Here is a 22,339-nt window from a genome sequence, read left to right as displayed (position 1 = left end):
AACCTCGAATTTTAATTGAGCCCACTGTGGTTGCCTCGATCAGGTTCGCGTTCTCTGCCTCTACACTGATGGCGGCTTCAGTTCAATCGGAATGTCTGCTCACCAGCTAAAGCTTGAGCTACTGTATACTTACCATAACAGCAGTTTGCTCGATCTGTTCCTTTCTCACTTTTTCTCGCTCTCGTTTCAAGCCTCGATAATTCCAGGCCTTACGATTCTCTGGTCACCACGATTCCCTTGCCGAACGCCTCTACACAACATGCTATGCCAGAAATAAGTGGCCCACATTAAGTCTATTTTATAATTAGTCTCTGCATTCAGCCTTTTCCGCGTGCACTTCCTATTATGGCGTTTACAATAGGAGATACTTGTAATTCTCAGCGTTTTCTTTTCTGCAAATGCTGCCAATGGTTTTCCTCGTACTCGTAGAGTACACGCCAAAGTTTCGAATGGATAGATGCCTTGCCGTTTTATTTCCTATATTTTCGCAATAAAGCCACCTAATATCCTATAGTGCAGCTTTCTTAATTTTCTTAATCGGCAATTCAGCATCTTCATAAAAATATTTCACCATCTCGCAACTGCAGCTTGATAATGGCGCGCAGGCCTATGTATTCTTCAATTTGTAACCTTTTTTGTGCTTCATAACGAAGACGTATATTCTCCTGTTAACGCTAAAGAATTCACAAGTGTGCTGCGCTGTATCGTTGTACATTAAGCATCCTGCTCCGTAGTCTTTTCTTTGAAGCAAAGAAAATGTCAGTTTTTTAACAATATATACGCCTCACCACTTATCCTCACCTCGCTAAATTACCGTATGTGACGTTCCTTGTATTGCGTGATAGTTCTTCGAATGGATCGACTGCGCTAACTTCACACGGTAAAGTTCTAGCTAGCGCTAAACACTGTCAAGTTCAGCTTCCAACGACAGCCTGTCTGAACCTAGCAGTTTTCTTGTCACTCACTGAGTGACAAGAAGAGATTACGGCCTGGAATTCGGCCATATATATTTATCTTACCCACAGCCAGGCATATGGCCATATATGACCATAAAGAGGAAGGCATAAGGTGAATCACGCTTTCTTAATATTACATAGTCGTCATGTACAGAGGGCAAAACACATGCCTAGAACGTCCGAACTGTGTCTTCAGCAGGTCCCAAAGCAGCTGCGACCAGGCAGGCAAAAAATGACGATTAAATCCTGTTAGTTTAACTGCACATGCTTACATACAGAGCATTTTTAACCAAATGTTATCGCTAGATATCGCTTGTTCATCCCGAAACACGCCCAGAACGTGTTCTAGACAATCGTTTTGCCCTCTGTACGATGACGACCTCTGGCTGGGACGGTCTCTCCTAGAGTCTTTCAAGACATTCAAACTGCCGCCTTTGTTCCAGCCAGGATTTGGCGCATGCTTGCCACAACGGTGAGAATGATGCGCTCATTAGAGCTCTGACCGAACAACACACCCAGAAAAGTCACAATGGCACATTCAAGGCTAAAACCGAAATATGACAACTTCAATATGCCAAGCACAACGCGCCGACTGAAGCGGGTGACATTGGAAATAGCCCGCCCTTGAAACAAAGTTATGTGCGAGATGTGCTTCAGGAAAGCAATAAATCGCTAGAAACAACTTCCCCATCCGGATCTAAGGTGCGTTTCACTGTCACGAAGAAATCACAAGACGAACAAAAATCAGCATGTGACGAATTACCCAGAACTTTTCGCTGGGCTAGTTGGTTCATTGTGACATAAGTGAAACAGCGCGAAAGAAGCCCGAAGGCGAAACGAAGCTCAGCGCTCTTTCCTGTCCAGTGCGACCACATCGGCCGATGATAGCCCCGGCCATGTCGATGAGCAGAAGTATTTGCTGTGTCTGTTGACATTCGCAGGCGCCCTTGAATGGAAATAGTCTGTTGGGAGGCTTATAGGTTGAGCTTAATTCGTAAAAATAAAAGATAGGTAATGGACTGTATTATATGTTGTTGTTTTTTTCGATTCACTAACTCGTACCTCTCTATTATTTACTGTCACGGCTAATAGCAGCGGAGCAGGAGATTAACCAATGCCAATCATCTGCTCCGCTACCGGAGGTGGTGCTGACCCATGGAAAAGAGGTAAAGGAGTCAACAGACGAAGGAACCGTTACAAAGTATGACCCCTACCAGCATGTTTTGTTAACAGCCGTGACGCCAGGCTGTAGCTACCGTTGGAAAATGGGCTAAGAATTAGTGGCAAAAATAGTTCTTACAAGAGGAGGCAGAAATAAATAGCATCAAGTAGTACGACCAGCTCTTGACACCGCCCGGCACATGCGGTGGGAGTTTTGATAAAGGCTAGTTTCAAGAGTGCACAACAGTAACGCGGATACTGAGAGCTCTAGAATGGGATTTGGCACGGTCGTCGACTCCATGGCTTTTCACTCCCAATATACTGTGATAACCCGAACAAAGTAAAACAGATGTAGCGAGTTTTCAAGCTATTGAGGAGCTGAGTAACTAAGCACATCATTGCTCCGGAAAACCATGGAGGGGTCTCGTTCCTGAGTGGTGATTGAAAATTGAGGTTGGAGCGGTTACAGTGGGGGGGGGGGGGGGGGGGGAAATGTCGACAAAGGCAAGACTGTAACAGAGTTCACTAACCATGCCACCACTAGTGTTTATTTTCATTTTATGTGCAAGAATGCAGGGAGGGAGAGTTGATGTCGTGTTGACGTGTTGACACCGTCGGTAATCAAAGTCAACTCCAAATACTCTTTGGTCTATAATTCACAGTAAAGACAAGATAGGGGAGTTCCATATTTTATGCCTTCTAGGACCGTCCAGTTGATCAAGCTTTGCCCACTTGGTGCAAATGCTATCAATGAACGACGTATCTTAATGCAGTAGATAAATAGTTCCCTCGTCTGATTATGTGCCATTTCGGTTTCTTGCGCGTCACTTCGACTAGGTGGCAGGCACGTACGCCAACACGCTGTGCTGCCGTTAGCCCAGTCCGCAGCGAAGGAATGGCTAATTATAGTAACCGGGCGTAGGCAACCCACCCCCCACCCCTTCCCCTCCCCGCAGAAAAAAGTTAAACCACAAAAATAGGCATCATTCAGCGCAGCGTTTGCTCCAGCTGACTCAGCAAAATGCATTATGACGAAAGACGTCAATTTCCAATATCGCAGCGCTCCTAGTTATGGCTGCGAAAACTGGACACTTCTTATCCCTACCTTGTCATTAGAAACTGCAGTATATCTTAGCCTTGTCCCTCTGTCTGTTTACAAGGTTTTGTTTACTTATAGATACAAAATACAATGTTCTCGCAATTTTTTAGGTCTTTCTTGAAAACGGAAACTTACGATACATTGAAATGTTCGCCCGGCTGGTTAAAGTAAATCGGCAGCGCTTTCGCAGTTGAATTGTTTTAGATCTGCCTGTTTAGCGCTTATATTTCATCATCATTATCATTGTATTTATTTTCATCGTGAGATACATGTACATACATAGATATCAGCATTACAAAAGCAGGTCCCGAAGTAAACACTGTCCGGGGCTTAATGAGTTTTAATATTATGATGAAATTTTAATTGATTATCTAGAACGACACCAAGAATGGTTGTGAAATCCAACGAGCATATAATTCTTGATTCATACCGGCAGCCAAGAAGCACAAAGAGTAGGAACATGCAACAACACGGACGAACGCTGCACTCACAACTGGTTTATTGGGAAAATTTTCGGGCATAAAATAGGGCTCATGCGTCTGCGCACTACAGAGTGGATAAAAACCGCAACAACCACGTGCCAAGGTAACACCAGAAAAACATCTTATCATATTGCCGCGAAAAGGTTGAACTCCGAAGCGTACATAAAAACCGAAGCATCACTAATACAGCAATCTGCTCTTTTCTTTATATGAAAGGCTTCCAGGAGTGCACGTGCCGTTTGATACTTGTTCCTGCCTAGAATTCTAACACTATCGAAACGTGGCGAACATGTCGTGCATGACTGGCAGTGCTGAACGAAGTGCACATTTTCTTTTTTCTTTAAATTCTTTTGGTGCTCCCCTAGCCGGTCGTTGATACATCGCCCCGCTTGGCCGATGTACACTTTTCCACATGAAAGTGGCAGCTCGTATACCACCCCGGAAGCGCACTGCACATAGGGCGTGGTGTGCTTTTTACCCCAACCGCTTCTTCTTGTCTCACTTCCGGAAATACGAGGGCACAGCTTTGAAAGCTTCACCGGAGCCGAAAAAATGATCAGCACCCCGTATCTGTTCGCAACCTTCTTAATGTTATGCGACACAATATGTAGGTAGGGGGCAACTTCGGCTCCGGTGAAGCTTTCAAAGCTGTGCCCTCGTATTTCCGCAAGTGAGACAAGAAGAAGCGGATGTGGTAAAAAGCACTCCACGCCCTACGTGCAGTGCACTTCTAGTGTGGTATACGAGCTGCTACTTTCATGTGGAAAAGTGTACATCGGCCAAACGGGGCGATGTATCAACGACCGGCTAGGGGAGCACCAAAAGAATTTAAAGAAAAAGAAAATGTGCACTTCGTTCAGCACTGCCAGTCATGCACGACATGTTTGTCACGTTTCGATATATAGTGTTAGAATTATAGGCAGGAGCAAGTATCAAGCTGCATGTGAACTCCTGGAAGCCTTTCATATAAAGAAAAGAGCAGATTGCTGTATTAGGGATGCTTCGGTTTTTATGTACGCTTCGGAGTTCAACCTTTTCGCGGCAATATGATAGGATGTTTTTCTGGTGTTACCTTGGCACGTGGTTGTTGTGGTTTTTATCCTCTCTGTAGTGCGCAGACGCGTGAGCCCTATTTTATGCCCGAAATTTCTTCCCAATAAACCAGTTGTGAGTGCAGCGTTCGTCCGTATTTTTGCATGTTCCTACTCTTTGTGTTTGTGCTTCTTCGCTGCAGGTGTGAATCAAGAATGTTACCAACTTGCCCAAAAACGTGTTTTACTTGAGCATATAATGCGCGAGTACAACTCAGGAGCCGGAATTAGTTTCTACTGCAAAAACAAAAAAAACCATAAAGGTGTTACTTCTTGGTTTAATTTGTAGTCGGTTGTTTTGGCGCCAATTACGAATACACAGGAGGTCAGTGTTTAAATTGGCAGTCAGCGTAGATATGTCACTACCGGAGGCAAAAACGGCAGTGTCGTCTGCATAAAGAATTGCACTAAAGTAGCTAAGGCAGATTCGCAAACCATTAATAAAATAATAAAGAAGAGAAGGCCTAAAATTGATCTCTGTCACGGGTCAGAAAATATGTCCCCGAACTCAACAAGTTGCAACCTATCAGTGAGATAGATATGGATTGGTATAAACCGTAAGTTTATGGGCCGTCCATTCCCCCAAAAAAAATATTCTTCCGCACGAAACGTCAGCAAGTATTATGCTTGAAGATATGTAAATTCGTTTAGAGGCGAAAGTAAAGCACATGTTCAACCCTAGAACTGCAATCACCTGAACGGGGCGCTGCCTGCTCACGTGACTAAATGGCGCACTCAGTTTTGTTTCTTTTCCCAGCGTTCGCCAGCCACCCCAGCGTTTTTCTCATTTTTATTCTGTATTTCAAGTGGTCCCTGCGGCGAGCCGCAAACGTGTCAGTCAGCGGCCGGCGCCGCAGTGCGAAGTGTCCATGCAGCCGTGCGCAGAAAGGCCGAAGACGCCGCCTCAGCGCGAGTCACTTTGCGCGGGCCCAGCAGCCGCATGTCCAAGTGCGCGACGCTTCGCTGTCTGGTCCACGCCCGCGAGGGGGTCTGCGGGCCCTTGATGGCGGTCCAAGTGTCGGGCGATAGCGGGAACGGGGTCGTATTGCGGAATCAACAGGTGAGCACGATGTCTTCTTTTCATGGCCGCATTCGAGCGCCCGTCGCAGCAGCAGCTGCTGCAGCAGTACGTGGCGGGAGTGCGCCGCCACCGATTGCCCTCATAATCGGTCCTCGACATAGCTAATTGTTGCCGCCTATCTTTATGGCCGGAGCCTTGGAGCGGTCGCCTCCGCCGCCGGCCAGACGCTGCTGCCGCATTGCCTGGAAGGTCTTTGTTCTTTTCTCTCTCTTTGGCTTTCTTCTCCGGTGGTGGTAAGGAATGCATGCAGGCTCGTCGCCAGAGGAGCGCATGAAAAACAGAACGGTCGTCATCTTCCTGGCTGCTGACTCTTTCGCTCGACAAGCACGTGGGAATGATGGGCCAAGAAAGGAGTGCGCGTTCATTTAGAGGGTGTGCACTTACGGAAGTCTGAAGTACCATTTTGGCGTTTGCTATTTTAACTTCCTTCCATATGAGGGTGCTAGTGAGGTTTATACTAGTGAGTTTCAAGTCTGTTTACTTCATGCACGCACTGAGCCTGTCAGTGCTGTACGTGGCTCGATGTATACAGGGTAACTTTTTTACTTTTACAAATTTTTATTTTTAAAACTGTAAGAGATAGGTCGATGCGGTATGGTGAGCTGGATTTTACTAGGCGGGCATTAAGTATTTGATACAAATCAATAATTAAACGAATAATTGACTAAAATTAACTAATAAACTTTTAGTTTTAATTTTTGGGGCAAGGTTATATCACGAAATTAATGGCTGTCAACATCGAAGGTGGCCTGCGTGTTTAAAATTTCTTAATCGGCGATGTGGCTCGAAATATCGAACGTCAAAAATACGCATTTGAAAGGTCGCTGAGTTGGCTTTCTCACATCGCATGTTTATCAAATGGTGTCTCGCGTACTTCTTATGCATCAAATACGGGCGCAGTTGGTGTATTTGATGATGTAAAAGAAGTAAATTGATTTCGGCGACTATACCACACGCAGTGGACACTATTTATGCGGGAAAGCCAACTCAACAAGCTTTCAAATGCGCATTTTTGACGTTCGATATTTTGAACCACAGTGCCGATTAAGAAAATTTAAAAACAGGGCTCATCTTCGATGTTGACGGCCATCATTTTCGCAATATAATATTGCCCCCTAAAATAAAAAGTCTATTAGTTAACTTAATATTAGATGTCTAAATATTGATCCATATGAGATGCAAAATTTCCGCCTTGCCATACAATCCTGCTTAACAGAGCGAACCGACGTATCTCTCCCATTTTTTTTTAAATATATGTAAAGGTTAAAAAGAATCACCCTGATTAATACGAGCTCAGCACTCAGGGGCAACGAATACAACTTCATTTGAACGAGGGGGTGAAAATGAAGTGTTTTGGACAGAGCAAAGGCAAATATGACAGATATCTTCAACGAAAAAAAAAAAGATGGCAAAACTGCCAGAAACCATGGTGGCCTGGTGGTTGATTAACCGAAACGTATTCGTTCATGATCTCCAGTATTTCAGTTATGGTGACGCTCACGAATAGGCGTTGCGTTTCACTTCTGGTTGCAAGATGATGGTGGTGTCTACACTCCTAAAGGGAAGGTGAAATGGTTTTTTGACAATTCGAGGTTATTCGAGAATTAGAATTCATGAAGCTTCTTCGTAATGCGTGCAAAGTAGTTTTGCGGTAGCATTTAAAATGGCGACGCAATCACCAATTAAAACCACGACGATTTTCAGGCTTCTCCTCACTGCGTTAGAGAAGTGCGGGGAAACTTGTGGTGACGTCATAATTGTCTACATTTCAGATGTCCACTGCCTTCGTCTACATGCTGCCATGCGTCTTCCGATGCCGCCAAACAATGCTACATGAGCTTCACCTTCGACTGCATTCTTTTTCATCCTTGAAACAACCGCTTCTTCGCTGGCAACTTAGCGCCGCCGTACTTGACGTCATCACTGGGGCCTCTGCCTGTCGCTACATCGTCCTGTGTTTTGCAGCCACATTCCAAGAACCATCGCCTCTATTAAGAATACAACAGAGCAAGTCGCCATAATCGTGCGAAGAGTCAGCAGTAAAAAGAAGCCCGGGGATGAGAGAACAGGACACCCTAAGACTCATAGACGGCCTCGTCACGAGCAGGGTAACGTACAGCCTCCCCTACCGCGAACTAGACAAGCAAGAGACTCTACAAATCGACACCATACTACGCAAAGCCTACAAAACGGCGCTCAAACTTCCAATGTCCACACCAACCGAAAAACTAATGGCACTGGGAGTATCGAACACCTTCGACGAACTACGAGAAGCGCAACGTAGTGCGCGATTAGACAGACTCACTCAAACAAGAACGGGAAGACACCTACTGGAGAAATTACGGCTACCTCTAGGCACACAAAAAGACAAGGAACAGATGAATAATGAAGAAAGAAGCAACATCCGGGTAAGGCCCATACCCCGACACATGGACCCCAATATACACCATGAAAGACGACAAGCCAGAGTCCGAGCACTCAGCAGGGAACTCAGCGACAATCCCAGCGTAGTCTACACGGACGCAGCAAAGTACCGATACCAACGCAAAACGATCGCCATTGTAACAGACGAAGGAGGGAAAGAAATAACCAGCGCAACGATAAACAACCCAAACATAGAAGCAGCTGAAGAAGCCGCCATTGCTCTGGCAATATCGCACGGCAACACAACAGAACGCAACCTCACTATAGTGACGGACTCCAAACAAGCATGCAGAAACTACAAAAGAGGCAGGATCGACAGCATCGCCAATCATATTTTACACACGACGAGAAGACACAAAAACACTAAACATAGTATAGTGTGGGTTCCCGGACATGAGGGGATGAGGGGCAACGTGGCAGCAGACGAGTTAGCTCGAGGGTACGTCAACCGAGCAGACTCAACACTTTGCACCACGGACACCTTTGACCCAGTTACCCCCACGTACTCAGGTATACTCGATCATTACAGGGGTCAGCGGAAACGCTACCTAGCCCCACACAAAGGGCTTACTAAAGAGGAGGCGATAGACTGGCGCAGACTACAAACCGATACCTTCCCGCACCTGCACAAACTACACAAGATTTTCCCTACACAATACGCAGACGAATGTCCATGGTGTCAGGGTAAACCTACACTAAAGCGTGTCACATGGACCTGCCTTAAGGCAGACTTAGAGCCAATAATAAACAACCCGAGTGTGATGCAGTGGGAGCACTTGCTGGCCAGCGAGGACGAGGAAGCGCAGCGATTTCTCGTACGCCGAGCCACGATGGCCGCAGTCAAGTGCGGCATCCTCGATCGACCACGGCGCCCAGTGACCCGTAAGGGTCAAGAACACTTTAAATTTATCGACAATAAAATTTTTTCCATCCATCCATCTGCCTGTCGCTGTGCACTGCAGAGAAGCCTGAATGCCGATACCCCTTTAGTCGGCGATTACATCACTATTTCAAATCCTAGCACAAAAAGATTTCGCATGCTTTACCTGCAAGTTTCAAGCATTCGGCTGGGCTAAAATCATCGAATTCTAAAAACTCTTCAGGGACTGCGCTACCTAGTCCTCAAGACGAATGGTTAGTCTGACCGGGCACTATCTGTGGTTGACATCCCTTTGTAGTTAGTCTATCAGGGAGGGGGTCATGGTTGACTCTTGGGGGCTAGTTATTGTGGCAATGCAGTTGGTCCCAAAAAGGACTAACTCCTGTGACGCTTACATCCTTTCTGGCTTAGAATATACTAAAGACCTCGGCTGACAACTTCGGCGTCGATGGTGAGGACGAGCAGGTTGGAGAATGTGTTAATTCAGAGTCACGGCGTCAGCTTGTCGAAAACTGTGTTCCTCAGCAACGCTACCCATTCCTGGCGAGGAACATCATAATGTTATTAATCTATTAGCGACCAACTATAAACAGACTTGGTGCATAGGACATATGAAATTATAAAACAATCTTATATGCATGCTGTCCTAAACAAAGGTGGCCAGAAGAAAACAGCTGGCACAACTTGCATGGTTTTTTGACAGTCGAGTATCAGAGTAAGAGTAATTTTTAGCCGTTTGTCAAAGAACCCATTAGTGAAATTTATTTAATAAACTTCTAACCAGAAGGAGTGAGTGATGTTCATCACTTCTGAAGCTGCACAGCGTCAAGGAAAATAAGCCCTTCGTGAGCGGAGTAATTGGTGTCCTATGGCATAGTTCTTTGCATTAAAAATCCTTTGTAGCCTCACTTGCGCTAACGTCGAGCATTCATATCGTACTAGCACCGCGATATTAAATATTTAGACTGATGTTTCGCGAATTTTTACGGGGATATGGTGGAAGTGTTTGCCTTGAACCAAAGCGTCACTCGTTTTCTGAGAAGCAGTTTTCCTCGGAAGGCCGCTGTTTTGCAACCGCAGTACGAAAATGGGAATGGAACCCCCGAAGGGCATAAAATATTTTCAGTTACAAGATAGTCTCTCCTCATACTCATGTACGCGAGTACATGCCTTCCCTGAATGGTAGTTTAGAGAACCTTTGCTCAAGTATACCACATTTTTCCTGACGCTCAAAAGGAGATGTCTGTATTTACGTTCAGTAAAATTAGCTACGGACGACTTTGCGTGAGATGCGGGTCACAGGTGATCATATAGATACGCCGCATTACTGCGTTGCATTGCCGCATATATCCTTTCAGCCATAGAGAGTGTGCACTGGAAGTTATACCTTTTGCCGAAGGAGGCGTTTTGCTCCTTAGCCAATCTGAGCGCAGTAAACAGCTGCTAGAGAGAGCACAGTAGCCGGTCTTTTTTATTTGATATAGTTCCAGCTCTTAAAATGTAGGTGGTGGTGTGGAAGGCGCAAAATGATGTTTTTCGTATCCTATTTGGGGTTTGGGATCGTTGACACCAAGAAACTCCATTTAAATATGGGAGTTAAAAGATGGACAATCCTCCTGGTGCTATCGTCCAGGAGGACAATCCTCCTGGGACAATCGGTGAAAGTGCTAAAATAGTGCGTATACACCATTTCTGCTCCATAATGATGGAGTAAGCATTTCACACCTGGAGTATAAAGGGCAACGTCAACCATTTAAATTCCCACTGGAATTGATTCTTATGGAATGACAAAAACATTCCTACACTCTGAACACGAATCACCCTATAAGGAAGTAAAAAGGGGGTAAGTGGTCCTCTAGCGCATTTATTAACTGCATGCTTGTGAACCCTAGTCTAAAGTGTTGGGCTTGCTCACTCCAATGTGATCCGCTGATCCGGATCATGAGGGGGAAATAACTAGAATAAGAATGGGGTGGAGCGCATATGGCAAGCTCTCTCGGACCGTGAATGGCACTTTACCAATATCCCTCAACAGTAAGGTAAACAACAGCTGTATCTTACCGGTAATAACTTAAGGGACAGAAACGTGGAGGCTAATGAGGGGCAAGATATTCTGTCCAAGCCCTGGGATACATAACTAAAAATACGGAATACTTACGTTTGGCAACGAAAACGAATTCCCTCTTCACAACATGTGAAGTTCCAGCAGTTAACGAAGATTTTAGCCGAGCTTTCAATCTCCTGTATTCTCTAGCTTCAAGATCTCCAGAACCGCGTTTAAAAGCTTCCTTCTATTGCTAACTGCACCAAGTCAGCATGCTTTGTAGTATGAGTATGCATCCGTTGCCAAAAGTAAGCATTCCGCATATTTAGTGATCGGAATCTACCGCGAAACTTGGGCAACATACCCTGCCCCAAAAAGGGAGTGCGCTAGAGGACAGCTTACTCTCCTTCACGGCCTCCGCTAAGAATGGTTTCCCGGGTGCTAGGGTTAGCCAAGAAACGCAGACGTCCTCGCTCGAGAAAACTAGCCCCCGAGTGACGTTCATCCCTATGCCACGACTGCTGGACTAATCCAAAAGAGGAACCGTGCGCTCATCGTAGGGCTATTTGACAACGCGTAAAGGGCAATCGTTTCTTCCGCTACATCATTCCCTTTCCACCTCTGGCCTCCCACACTGCGAAAGGCGCATAACTTTCCAGTTAGCGAGGCGAAGCCAATGTGGGCGAGACTGGCTGGGAGCCCATGGAGAAGAATATTCCTCTCACCGGCGGGTGTGCCGGTATGTCTTGCAAGGGTTGCTCCTGGAAACCGGGGGAGGAAGGTGTTCATACGCCGCATGCAAGGTGATGTACCGGCCAGACCTGCAACTACTTTATGAAGATTCGCTAGCTCTTATGCACGGCTGACGGTGCGCTGTGTGTTGTGTCCATGCTAAAGAACTCTCTGACTGAAGAGGAGGCCTCATATTTTATCCTCCTTGACGTCTAGAGTGCTTTCGATCAACTACGCCACCGATGAAGACCTTCATGGCCTCCCTCACATTTGTTCTCTTCGTGTGCGATAGTACCCTGTGTGCTTAGTTGTATATTCGCGTGCATAAAATGTCTGTTCCGGTGCCAATGCTGGCATCCTTGTTCCTTATATCTGCCTGACGCACCTCACCTGGAACGTGTGGCAACGCCGGAAAGAAGAAAACGGAAAGAAAAAATTATCGTGCGGAGCTGTCGAGAACGGGCGAGACTGTAAGTAGACGTAACGTAGACGCGACGTCACCATTGTTGCCATGCGAGTGCCTATTACTGACGTACCCAAACGAGTGCAACAAGGTTTCTTTAATAATAACACTTGCTGTGTATGCATGACGACAAAACACGGCACTGCATGCACGTATTCTTGCAGTCGGGTAATCCAGGCGTAGCACAGATTAGACTGCGAATGTTTACTTCCGTCACTACGCCGACCCGATATCTTCACAGAATCGTTGAACCGACTCGTCATTGCGGCTGGACGTCGGCGCATGTAGCTGTCCTACCCTCAATCGGTAACTTCTGTTAAGCTTGATTACAATGAATTGATGCTAAATAATCCGTTCATGTTGCCAGCTATGCCTTTTATTATTCAACGATCTGACATGTCCCATCCTGTCTGGTAAGCTCCGACAACAGAATAAGCGGCAGCCATTTAGCCCCGTGTACTCTCATCAGCTCTCCTATAGTCTAACTGTAGGTCCTCAAGCAATATCGCTGCGCTAATCTCACTATATGAGGTTATTGTATTAATTGCCCCCCCCCCCCCCCCCCCCTAGTTTCCAATGGCGGCCTGCTTGGATCCAAAGGCGCCACTAGGTCGCAGGCCTGCCCGACACTTGTTTCGCAGCCGCTTGAGGGCCGAGGCTTGATATATGAATACAGAAGGTCACAGTCAAGTATTACGCCACGGTGAACAGCTCCTGACGGGGTGTATTTTTTGCCAATCATTCAGTGAGCCTTTTTTAGAAGAATCGACTGTTGGGTGAGTTGGCGCAAGAGTGGACAGGACGAACAAAGCACAGCCTCAGTGGTCCTCGGCGTTCTTAGCAGAAACGAGCTAGCACCTCAGGCCTGTTTTTTTTTATAATTCCATTGACATTGTTAAGTCTTTTTTTTTAACCTGTCGAGAATTACAGCTGTACCGGTATTCAGACCCAGTACCTCTATATGCGTACGCTCTGCCGTTAAGCCAGCGGCGCATTACTACACCGGTGCGTTTTCTTACATACAGTATCCGCTATCTCCCATATCAGTCCACTGTCTAAAGCGCTGGTCTAAACTCTAGAATACTCGCGAAAGCTTCTTAGAATGGCTTTTCTATACAAGACAACTGCCTCGTTACTCGAGGTTATGAAGACGCTTCAGTTAGGGAAGAACCCTGTAAACGACGTATGTCATCTCCTTGCTGTAGAACTTGTCGCCCTGCTTAAGTGGAATCAGACACCATCAGAAAGCCACTGAAGCGCGTACAGCGTAATGAATGTGGCAGATGGAGACCTAAGGATACAGCTCGCAGTATTTTTACAGAATTGTTCAAGGTGCTCAGACAAGTTTCTTAAGACCATCAAGCGGAACACCCAACATATGACTTGTATCACAGGTGACCCCTAGATCGAGTCTAAATTGTTGACCCTTGTGGAAAAGGGAACTGTTAGAGAGGAAATCGCGTACTACGAATATACGTACAGACTCGCCCTACGGTACGGAGCCGGAGGTCCAAGCTTGCCACCAGATAGGCTCAGTGCTGTCGTCGTCGCTCTGGAAACCTCAAGCCTGAGACTAGCTCGCACTGCCCCAGCGTTTTTTAACATCTTAAAGATTAATGCCGAACGAGCGTTTTCGAAGTTTGGTGCTGTCATCACAAGCACAACCAAGTCAACAAGCCTGTTACTACAAGCAACTGTGCCTAGCGTGTGTACCATATGGTAAAAAGACAGTGCCCCTTGCTTCTTTCACCCCTTTTTGTAAACTTTGAGAATTTTTTTCGCCGATAATCATCGCTTTTGGCGTTTGCACCGCACAGTTAACTAGCCGAAAAACACCAATTTCCAAAAAGTAAAAACTCTTAAGCGACCCTCGGTGGATGTTTTGAATGTGTTAGCAGCCAGACATTCGATATATCCGAGGTTGGCGCACTAAAGTTTGTCATATTCGAGGTGGCACGCTTAAGTTAGTGATATCTGAGGTAAACACATTAAGTTCGTTATCCGAGGCCGAGACACGAAACTTCGTCATATCCGAGGTGGCATACTTGGGGTAGGTATATCCGAGGTTAACACACTGAAGTTCGTTATATCCGAAATTAACACACTAAAGATCGTTCTATCCAAGGTGGCATACTTAAATTCGTTATATCCGAAGTAGTATACTAAGTTCGTTCGTAGCCCGGTGGGCACGTTGCCACCTGCCACTGACTACTTACAGACGGCGGTCGTCCTTTTCGCTGGCACAGACCCTTCTAATGCTCACGCATTAGTAAACGTCGAAAAATCCCCCGATTTCTCTCAGCAACAAACGTCGGAAATTTCACGGCGTACTCAAAGCCCATGTGTGGCTTCGAGACGTTAAACCCCAAAATTTACGATTTATTCTAAGATACACGCATTATAAGGGAGTAACAACACCCCTTTTTGGCACCATAATTACCACATAGAAGCCCATGAACAAGAAATCGCGGTTTCTGGTTGTGCTAAAAAAAGTGATAATTATATGTACTTCACATGTTACAATGACACTTAGTATGGCTCACGGAGGAGGAGGAGAAACATTTATTAGGAACACCGAGATTATTGACCTCGTTTGAGTGGTCGAGTGGGCGGCTTCCTCATTCCAGGACTCCACTGGCCATGGCTGCTAGACGAACTTGCTGGACGAGCGCCTCTAATTAGTGGGCACATCTTGCTGTATCTATGTAGGTTTGGGAATGTGTTTGACTAGTCCGAGAGCTACTGCGTCTTCAATGCTAAGCTTTTTGTGAAGGAGAGAATAATTCTTGCGGTTAAGCCGCTAGATCTAAAGGCGTTCGCAGTAATTGAATGACAGGGACGCGAAAATATATGGTGGAGATTGATAGGACGATTGGTATTGCCCCGCTCGGTTGTTTAATGCTCGAGCTAAGGCGTTCGCCCTTTCGTTCCCATCCAGTCCCGCATGGCCCGGCGTCCGCGTGATTTGATGGTATACTTCCAGCTTTGGGCCGCCGTGTTGTGTAGCCTGGCCTTTTGCGAAGTCAGAACCGCGTCCAACAGCTCGGCGAAGGTGTTGTGATACACATACACGACCTGACCGGATACCTCAATGAAGAACTCTGGTGCAAGGGCCAGGTACTGAAGGAGTGGAATTGGGAAAGTACTGAATGGACACCGATACCCCCAGGTGTCTTCAAATGAAGACGAACAATTCTTTTTGAATCCCAATATTTGTAAAAGGCACTTAACAAATCTACAATTGCTAAAAAAGGCTTCCTTATTCATATCTGCACAAACATTCACACTTTAGAGCTTTCAAACAATGATGGAGATAGCGCACGACACAAGCCTAGGACGCAAGAGAACAAACTAACAGACGCGATGGGGCGTGCATGTTCTGACGTCATTTATTCACTGACTACTAGACTAAGCATCCTGAGAATTTCGTTTTTTTTAACTTACTGGAGAAAACAGCCACATCATATATTGTATTCGGTCCGACATTAATAGTAAACATAGTGCCGTATTGTTTACATTTCCTAGTTTGAGGACGCCTGGGCTTAGTGGTGTGTGTCGCGCAAATGAAGCTAGAGCCTAGAAAGAGCTTGTTCCTAACGATATTTTCGATTTTTTTTTTCAAGCAGTGAAATTACACCTCAGCTTTATTTCTATATGTGAAAAGGTATTGGTATCGATTTGGGGACGCAGAAGTTGTAGAAGATGCAGAATTAATAGATGTGGAGAAGTATAGAAAACTAAGAAGCAGGAATAAAATAAGATGAAGATTCAGAGACAGAAGTTGCTATATAAGACAGAAAAGACGAAAACTGCGCTTGCTCGCGTTGACCCCGAGTGCAGTGGGTGTACTGACTGCACTTAGCACTATCGGTCGATAAATAAAGCTCGGATTGGCATTTCCCCCTAAATATACCCACGGAAAAGGCGAAGCTTTTAAGCGGTGACCGAACCATGATGTTTGCTGTGATGGAATCGGCCGTTGTCCGCGGTTGAGGGAGGCGAGTGGATGCATGATAGCACCGAAGGTATTCATTGATTTTTATACTTTTCCTTTTCGCGAATACTAATGATAGTTCTCCTCGGCCTTTCCTGGAGTCCACGTCGTAGTGAACGCCCACCGTCTGTTTACCCACGACTTCCCTACTTTGATAATGGAGTCATCGATTAAAGTAGTAAACTGCGATTCTACATTGTCTGTTGGCTTTTCGAAGCCTCAATAGAACCTTTCGGCCGTTTCGCCTCTGGAATTTGATGTCGGTACGTAGACCTACTCTACCTACAATATCAGCATTGTCACGTGCAGTGACTGATACCCTTGCGTTGATGCTGAAGAATTCGTTCGTCTTCCGCTATATATCTTTTTATGGATTAAGGATCCCACTCCGTATTCTTTCCTGCCAGTCAGACATATACCTCTCTAGTCCTCATAAATCAATGGATATCCCACATTTAGTCACCGTTAGTTCTTAGAGCATCACGTTAGGCTAGATTCCCTCGTTCGATATTGAAGTGTTAAACGTTGAAAGGTTCAGTTTCCAATAGCGACCTGTACGGATTTAGGGATTAGAGCACCGCCTATTTAATCAGGTGCGTCGCACCTGCCAGGGAGAACGGTCAAATGATTACTTCGTTCAGACATATATAAGGGAGTTTTAAACTGCTACACCACTGTGACCAAACCCTGTTCTGGTAAGGAAGTGGGATAACGGAGCCCTTTTAGTGTGACTGCACCTTGAGTAGCATATAGGAGGTATTCACATGACGTCATCCGCAAGGGGCGCTAGCGGCCGGCGCGGCATTCGCCATGTTGGTGGTCGCGCGCGCGGCCGCCACAGCCAGCCGCAGCGTTAAATAGCCGGTGATGTGTGAAATGTGAGTGTATTTCGCGTCTCGGCATAGATAATTACTGTCCGGCTCGTAACATCGCGTTACTGAGAGGGTGTTCCGTGAACTGCGCGAAGCAGAAAAGGGCGGCCACGCTCAAAAAGTTCCACTTTGTGAAAAGGTCGGCGCGTAAGAAAGCGGAGGCGCCGGCGCAGTGTGAGACGTACAGGACTGCTGCCGCGCGTTGAATTCACCGGTATCGAGGCCCACCTTGTGCACGGCTTAAGTTTGCTGGCAGGCCAAGGAATTAAAGGATATAAACCTATGAGAGGGTGCAATTACATGACAAGCGGGTGAGTCCAAGAGCCGTGCTGGGGGTTGTTGGGACTGGGTGTCCGAGCCAGGAAACGGTCGAGGAAACGGTGAGTAAAGGACGTTTATGTACAGTATGTACAAGGGCTTTTACATGGTACAAGGGTCAAGAGCACCACGGGCTAGCACAGAGAAGAAGGGCGGCCCCGGCGGCGAGCGTAGCTCCGGCGTGATGGCTCTTCTGCTGCCCGTCTGCCGCTCGGGTTCAGCGCGGCTCCGTTTTTATAGCCGCTGGTAACGGTTACGGCAGCCAGCCGTTCAAATCCTCCAATCACTGGCCACCGTTCAAATTAGACCAATGGTCGAGAGCCGGCGAGCGTCGAAGGAGTTCGCACCGACGGAGAGGAGGAGAGGAGGAAGGGGCGGTGTCGGCGCCGCGGCGACGGGATGAGTCACGCTGCATGTCGCGACTTGTCCGAGAAAGTCTGGGCCTGCTTTGAGCGCCGGCGGGCGCGCAGCGCTGGTTTAGACAGGCCCGCCAGCGAAATGTGGGCTCCGGCACTACAGCACCACCGCCGCCAGACAATGCGCCACGAAGACGAGCTACTTCCGCGTGGCTCGGATGCGGGGCGCGCTCGTACGCCAGGCTCCTCCAAGTTCTCGTCCGGTGTTCAGCCGCAGGTAGCTCCAGGCTCCTTTCCATGAACAGGTCCGGCTCGTCAGGACAGGATCACTGCTCCGCAGCTTTGTCGCCCAGGTGACTGGATCAGCTTCGCTCAGTCCTTCGGAAGAGCTTGCTTCACAGCATCGGTCGTTGATCGTTCTGCAGGTTGCCAAGAACCGACCGACAACAGGCAACACCCAACACGAGCAAGTGCCCTCCGTCACCCGTCAAAACGCCAGACTTAAAGGTCATAAAATCTCCGCTAGCAATAGTTCTGTCTCCTTTTCGCTCCCTCTTCAACAAGAGACACATGTGGGATGCCAGAACTCTTAAAATAATAAACTCAAACAAAGTGTCAAACGCAAGCAACACAAGGAATGAAATGATTGTAAATTGGGTCCCTCGAGATCATTTGGGCAGGAAAACAATCGGCTGAGGCCGCGAATGAGGACATCAATTTTGCCCCGATTTACAAGCGAACTTAACGCGAAGCCACAAAATGTAAATCACGAGGAGGTCGAAGGTAGCCTTGCTCAGAGCGCACGGCTTAGTGCGTCTGCGTTCGCGTTTAACTTGCCTTTCTTGTAACGATGCGACAAGATTGTGCTGTTGGAGTATCATACTCCACCTTAGCAACCGGCTGCTCTTAGATGACATATTACTTAACCAAGTTAGTGGGCAGTGGTCGGTTTCGACTACGAACTTGGAACCAGCGACGTAGCAGGCGAGCTTCTGAACTGCCCACACCAGGCAGGCGCATTCTTTTTCAGAAGTGCTGTACGCCTCTTCACGGCAAGTCAACTTACGGCTTAGGTACAAAACTGGCCTTTCATTGCCCTCATCATCCTCTTGGCATAGCACAGCTCCCATGCCCCGATCACTGGCATCACACTGAATTATGAAGCCTTTTGAAAAATCAGGCGCCATTAGTACTGGCTCCTCACTCAAGGCTTGTTTCAGCATTTGAAACGCGTTCTCTTTAATTTTTTGGTCCCATATCACCTTCACGGGTTCCGACTTTCGAAGCGCGTCTGTGAGAGGACTGGCAAGCGTCGAGTAGTCTTTTACATAATGCTGGTAATATCCAGCCAAGCCTAAAAAGGCCCTTATCTCGGTCTTAGTGGTTGGCCGGGGGTAGTTTGCGACAGCGGCTACTTTGATTTCTGACGGTCTACGCCGGCCGCGCCCCACCACATGTCCTAGGTAAGTCACTTCGGCGCAACCTAGCTGGCATTTAGCAGGTTTGACTGTGAGGCCGGCATCCTTCAGCCTGCTCAGCACGACCCGTAAGTGATCTACATGTTCTTCCCATGTGTTAGAAAAGATGGCGACATCGTCCAGGTACGGGAGCGCGTACTCGGACAGACCATGGAGCACGTGGTCCATTAGATTCGAGAAGCAATATGGCGCGTTTTTGAGTCCGAAACTCAACATGACCGGGCGGAACGTTCCGAATGGGGAAACGAACGCGGCGTAGCGGCTGGCGCGCTCTGTAAGGGGGACTTGCCAATAGCCTCGCACGAGGTCTAGCGTGGATATGTAATTCGACCTTGACACTGTCTCCACCCTTTCCTCAATGTTTGGTATTGGATAGGTCTGATCCCGGGTTATCGCGTTTAGTCGCCGGTAATCAATACACGGTCTGGGATCTTTTCCCGGTACTTGCACTAGTATCAAGGGCGATGTGTAATCGCTCTCACCCGGTACTATGACTCCCAGGTCGCACATTCGCTTGATCTCACCTGCCATGATTTCTTTCTGCACGGGAGAACAGCGATACGGCTTACTACGGATCGGTTCTTCACACGTTAGCTCGATATCGTGCTCAATTAGCGTCGTCTTTCCGGGACGATCCGAAAACACTTTTTCGAACTCAGAAACAATCGTTCTCAAGTCTTCCTTCTGGGCTTGGCTTAGACGTGGTTCTAAGTTAACCTGTTCTAACAATGCAGCCGAACCGCATTCCTTCATGTCCGCAGAGGTCAGGATTTCTGCACCTTCCTCGTCCGAACCATTCAAAATCACATTCACGACAGCGTGACGCTGAATGTACGGTTTCATCAGGTTACTATGATAGATTTTGTTGGGCCTTCTACCTAGTTTAACTTCGTAGTTGGTATCAGAAAGTTTCGATACCACGTTCGCTGGTCCCTCCCACTGGACCTCAAGCTTATTTTTCTTAGACGGTCGCAGTATCATTACTTGGCTGCCCACTTCGAAGGTACGCTTCTTTGCTGACTTGTCGTAGTACTCTTTTGACAATTGTTGCGCTGCCTTCATGTGGCTCTCGACAAGATCTTTCGTTTTTCCGATCCTTTGAAGCAGGTTAAGGACGTACGTGACCACGTTTGGGTCTTCCTCCTCGCCTTCCCACGACTCTCGCAGCATTCGCAGCGGTGTTCTTAAGCTTCGGCCGTACACAAGCTCCGCAGGGCTGAAGCCTGTGCTCTCGTGGGGAGCGGATCGTAAAGCGAACATAGCTGCAGGCACGCAGGCTTCCCAATCGCGTTTGCGCTCAAAGCAAAGAGCTCGCAATATTCTTTTGAGCACCGAGTGCATACGCTCTACTGGGTTCGACTGCGGGTGATGGATCGAGCTGTGTACGACCTTGATACCACACCTTTCGAAAAAGGTAGAGGTTAGGCAGCTGGTAAAGACACTGCCATTGTCACACTGAATTTCCGAGGGAAATCCGACACGAGCGAAAATTGAGAGAAGGGCGTCTACGACCTGAGGAGAATTGAGCTCCTTGAGAGGTATCGCTTCAGGAAACTTTGTCGCGACACACAGAGCAGTCAGAATATACCGACAACCGTTCTTGGACTCGGGCAGTGGCCCTACAATGTCAATTACCAACCGGCGGAAGGGTTCGGTTATGATTGGCACCAGTTTCATGGGCGCCTTCCACTTGTCGGTAGACTTGCCTACTCTCTGGCAAGTGTCGCAAGAGCGCACAAAGCCTTCAATGTCCTTCCAGCAATGAGGCCAGTAATACTCTTGGGCGAGCCTAGCTTTGGTCTTTTTCACGCCGAGGTGCCCTGCCCACGCGTTTTCGTGCGCCAGGTTCAATAGCTGACGGCGATACTTTTGTGGGATCAAAAGCTGTTCGTACTTGCGACCACGGGCGTCAGCGTAATTTCGGTACCACAAGCCGGATTTCTGATGAAATGAAACATTCTTTTTCTTTGTTCCTCCTTTAGTTTTATCCAGCAAAGCTATTATCGAGCTATCTTCCTGCTGTTCCCGAACGAGCGTCGCTCTGTCAACCTGAGTTAGCTCGTGCCAAGTGTCGGAAACTGGGCTCAATGTGGAATTCGCCTCGCTCAGTAGCGTCGCCGTTACCTTCTCGTTGCCACTATCGTTGAAACTGTTTTCAGTTTCGTTAGCAGCGAGTTCTCCGCTTCCCGGAGAGTCCTCGATCTGAGGTTCTACCGACACCGTATCTAGGCTACAATGCTCATCTGCCTCCCTAAGCGGTGTTTCCCTCTCCGGTGAAAGGTCAAGTTTCTGCGAAAGCTTCCGCGCTTGAGATCGCGTAAGGGCCAGGCATGCCACGCCGGCAAAGAACGATTTGCCTTTATCCCTCAGAAGCTGCTCTGAGCTGTTCGAAAAGAGGTAAGGAAAATGCTCAGGGAGGGCGGCAGACACGGCCGCCTCGGTGTTCAGCTGACCGAAAGGACCCTCAATGATCACTGTAGCGATCGGTAAGCAAGCACATTGCTCCTCGGCTACTTGCCTTATCCACGCGCATTCTCCTGTAAAATCATTCGGAGAAACTAAGGACGGGCGGACAACGTCCATAGTTGCCGCCGAGTCACGAAGGGCTTTGCATCTCTTACCGTTCACACTTATCTCCTGCATATATGGTTCCAACAACCACATATTCTTGTCTGTCTCCCGAATCGTTGCGAAAGCAACCTTTTGTCTACAGTTTGCCGTGATATGCCCTTCCTTTTTGCAGTGGTAGCATGTCAAAGGCCTCCGTGACTCAAACGCACATGCGGCATCAGCGCGCTGCTTAGGAGCATCGTCAGATTTCCTTAACTCCTTTTGTTCTTCGCCTACAGCCTCCTTTAAAGCGGACGCATCTTTTCGAAAATCGCGACGCGCGAACGGTTTCCTTCCA

The 22,339-nt window shown here is 47.4% G+C and overlaps 1 protein-coding gene across 1 annotated transcript; it reads right to left on the bottom strand.

Moving 5' to 3' along the window:
- Positions 1-12,979: 12,979 nt before the first annotated feature.
- Positions 12,980-22,014, bottom strand: LOC149352786 (uncharacterized). Its single transcript, XM_089575723.1, has 3 exons — positions 19,735-22,014; positions 19,020-19,104; positions 12,980-13,071 (listed from the first exon to the last, which is right to left on the bottom strand). Exons 1-3 carry the CDS (start codon positions 22,012-22,014, stop codon positions 12,980-12,982), a joined length of 2,457 nt encoding a protein of 818 aa, XP_089431849.1.
- Between the last annotated feature and the right edge of the window lie 325 nt (positions 22,015-22,339).

The sequence above is a fragment of the Amblyomma mixtum genome, chromosome 3 (assembly GCF_055824585.1).
Source record: "Amblyomma mixtum isolate Tamu chromosome 3, ASM5582458v1, whole genome shotgun sequence".
Classification (NCBI taxonomy): domain Eukaryota; kingdom Metazoa; phylum Arthropoda; class Arachnida; order Ixodida; family Ixodidae; genus Amblyomma; species Amblyomma mixtum.
This window is presented reverse-complemented; position numbering and strand designations above follow the sequence as displayed.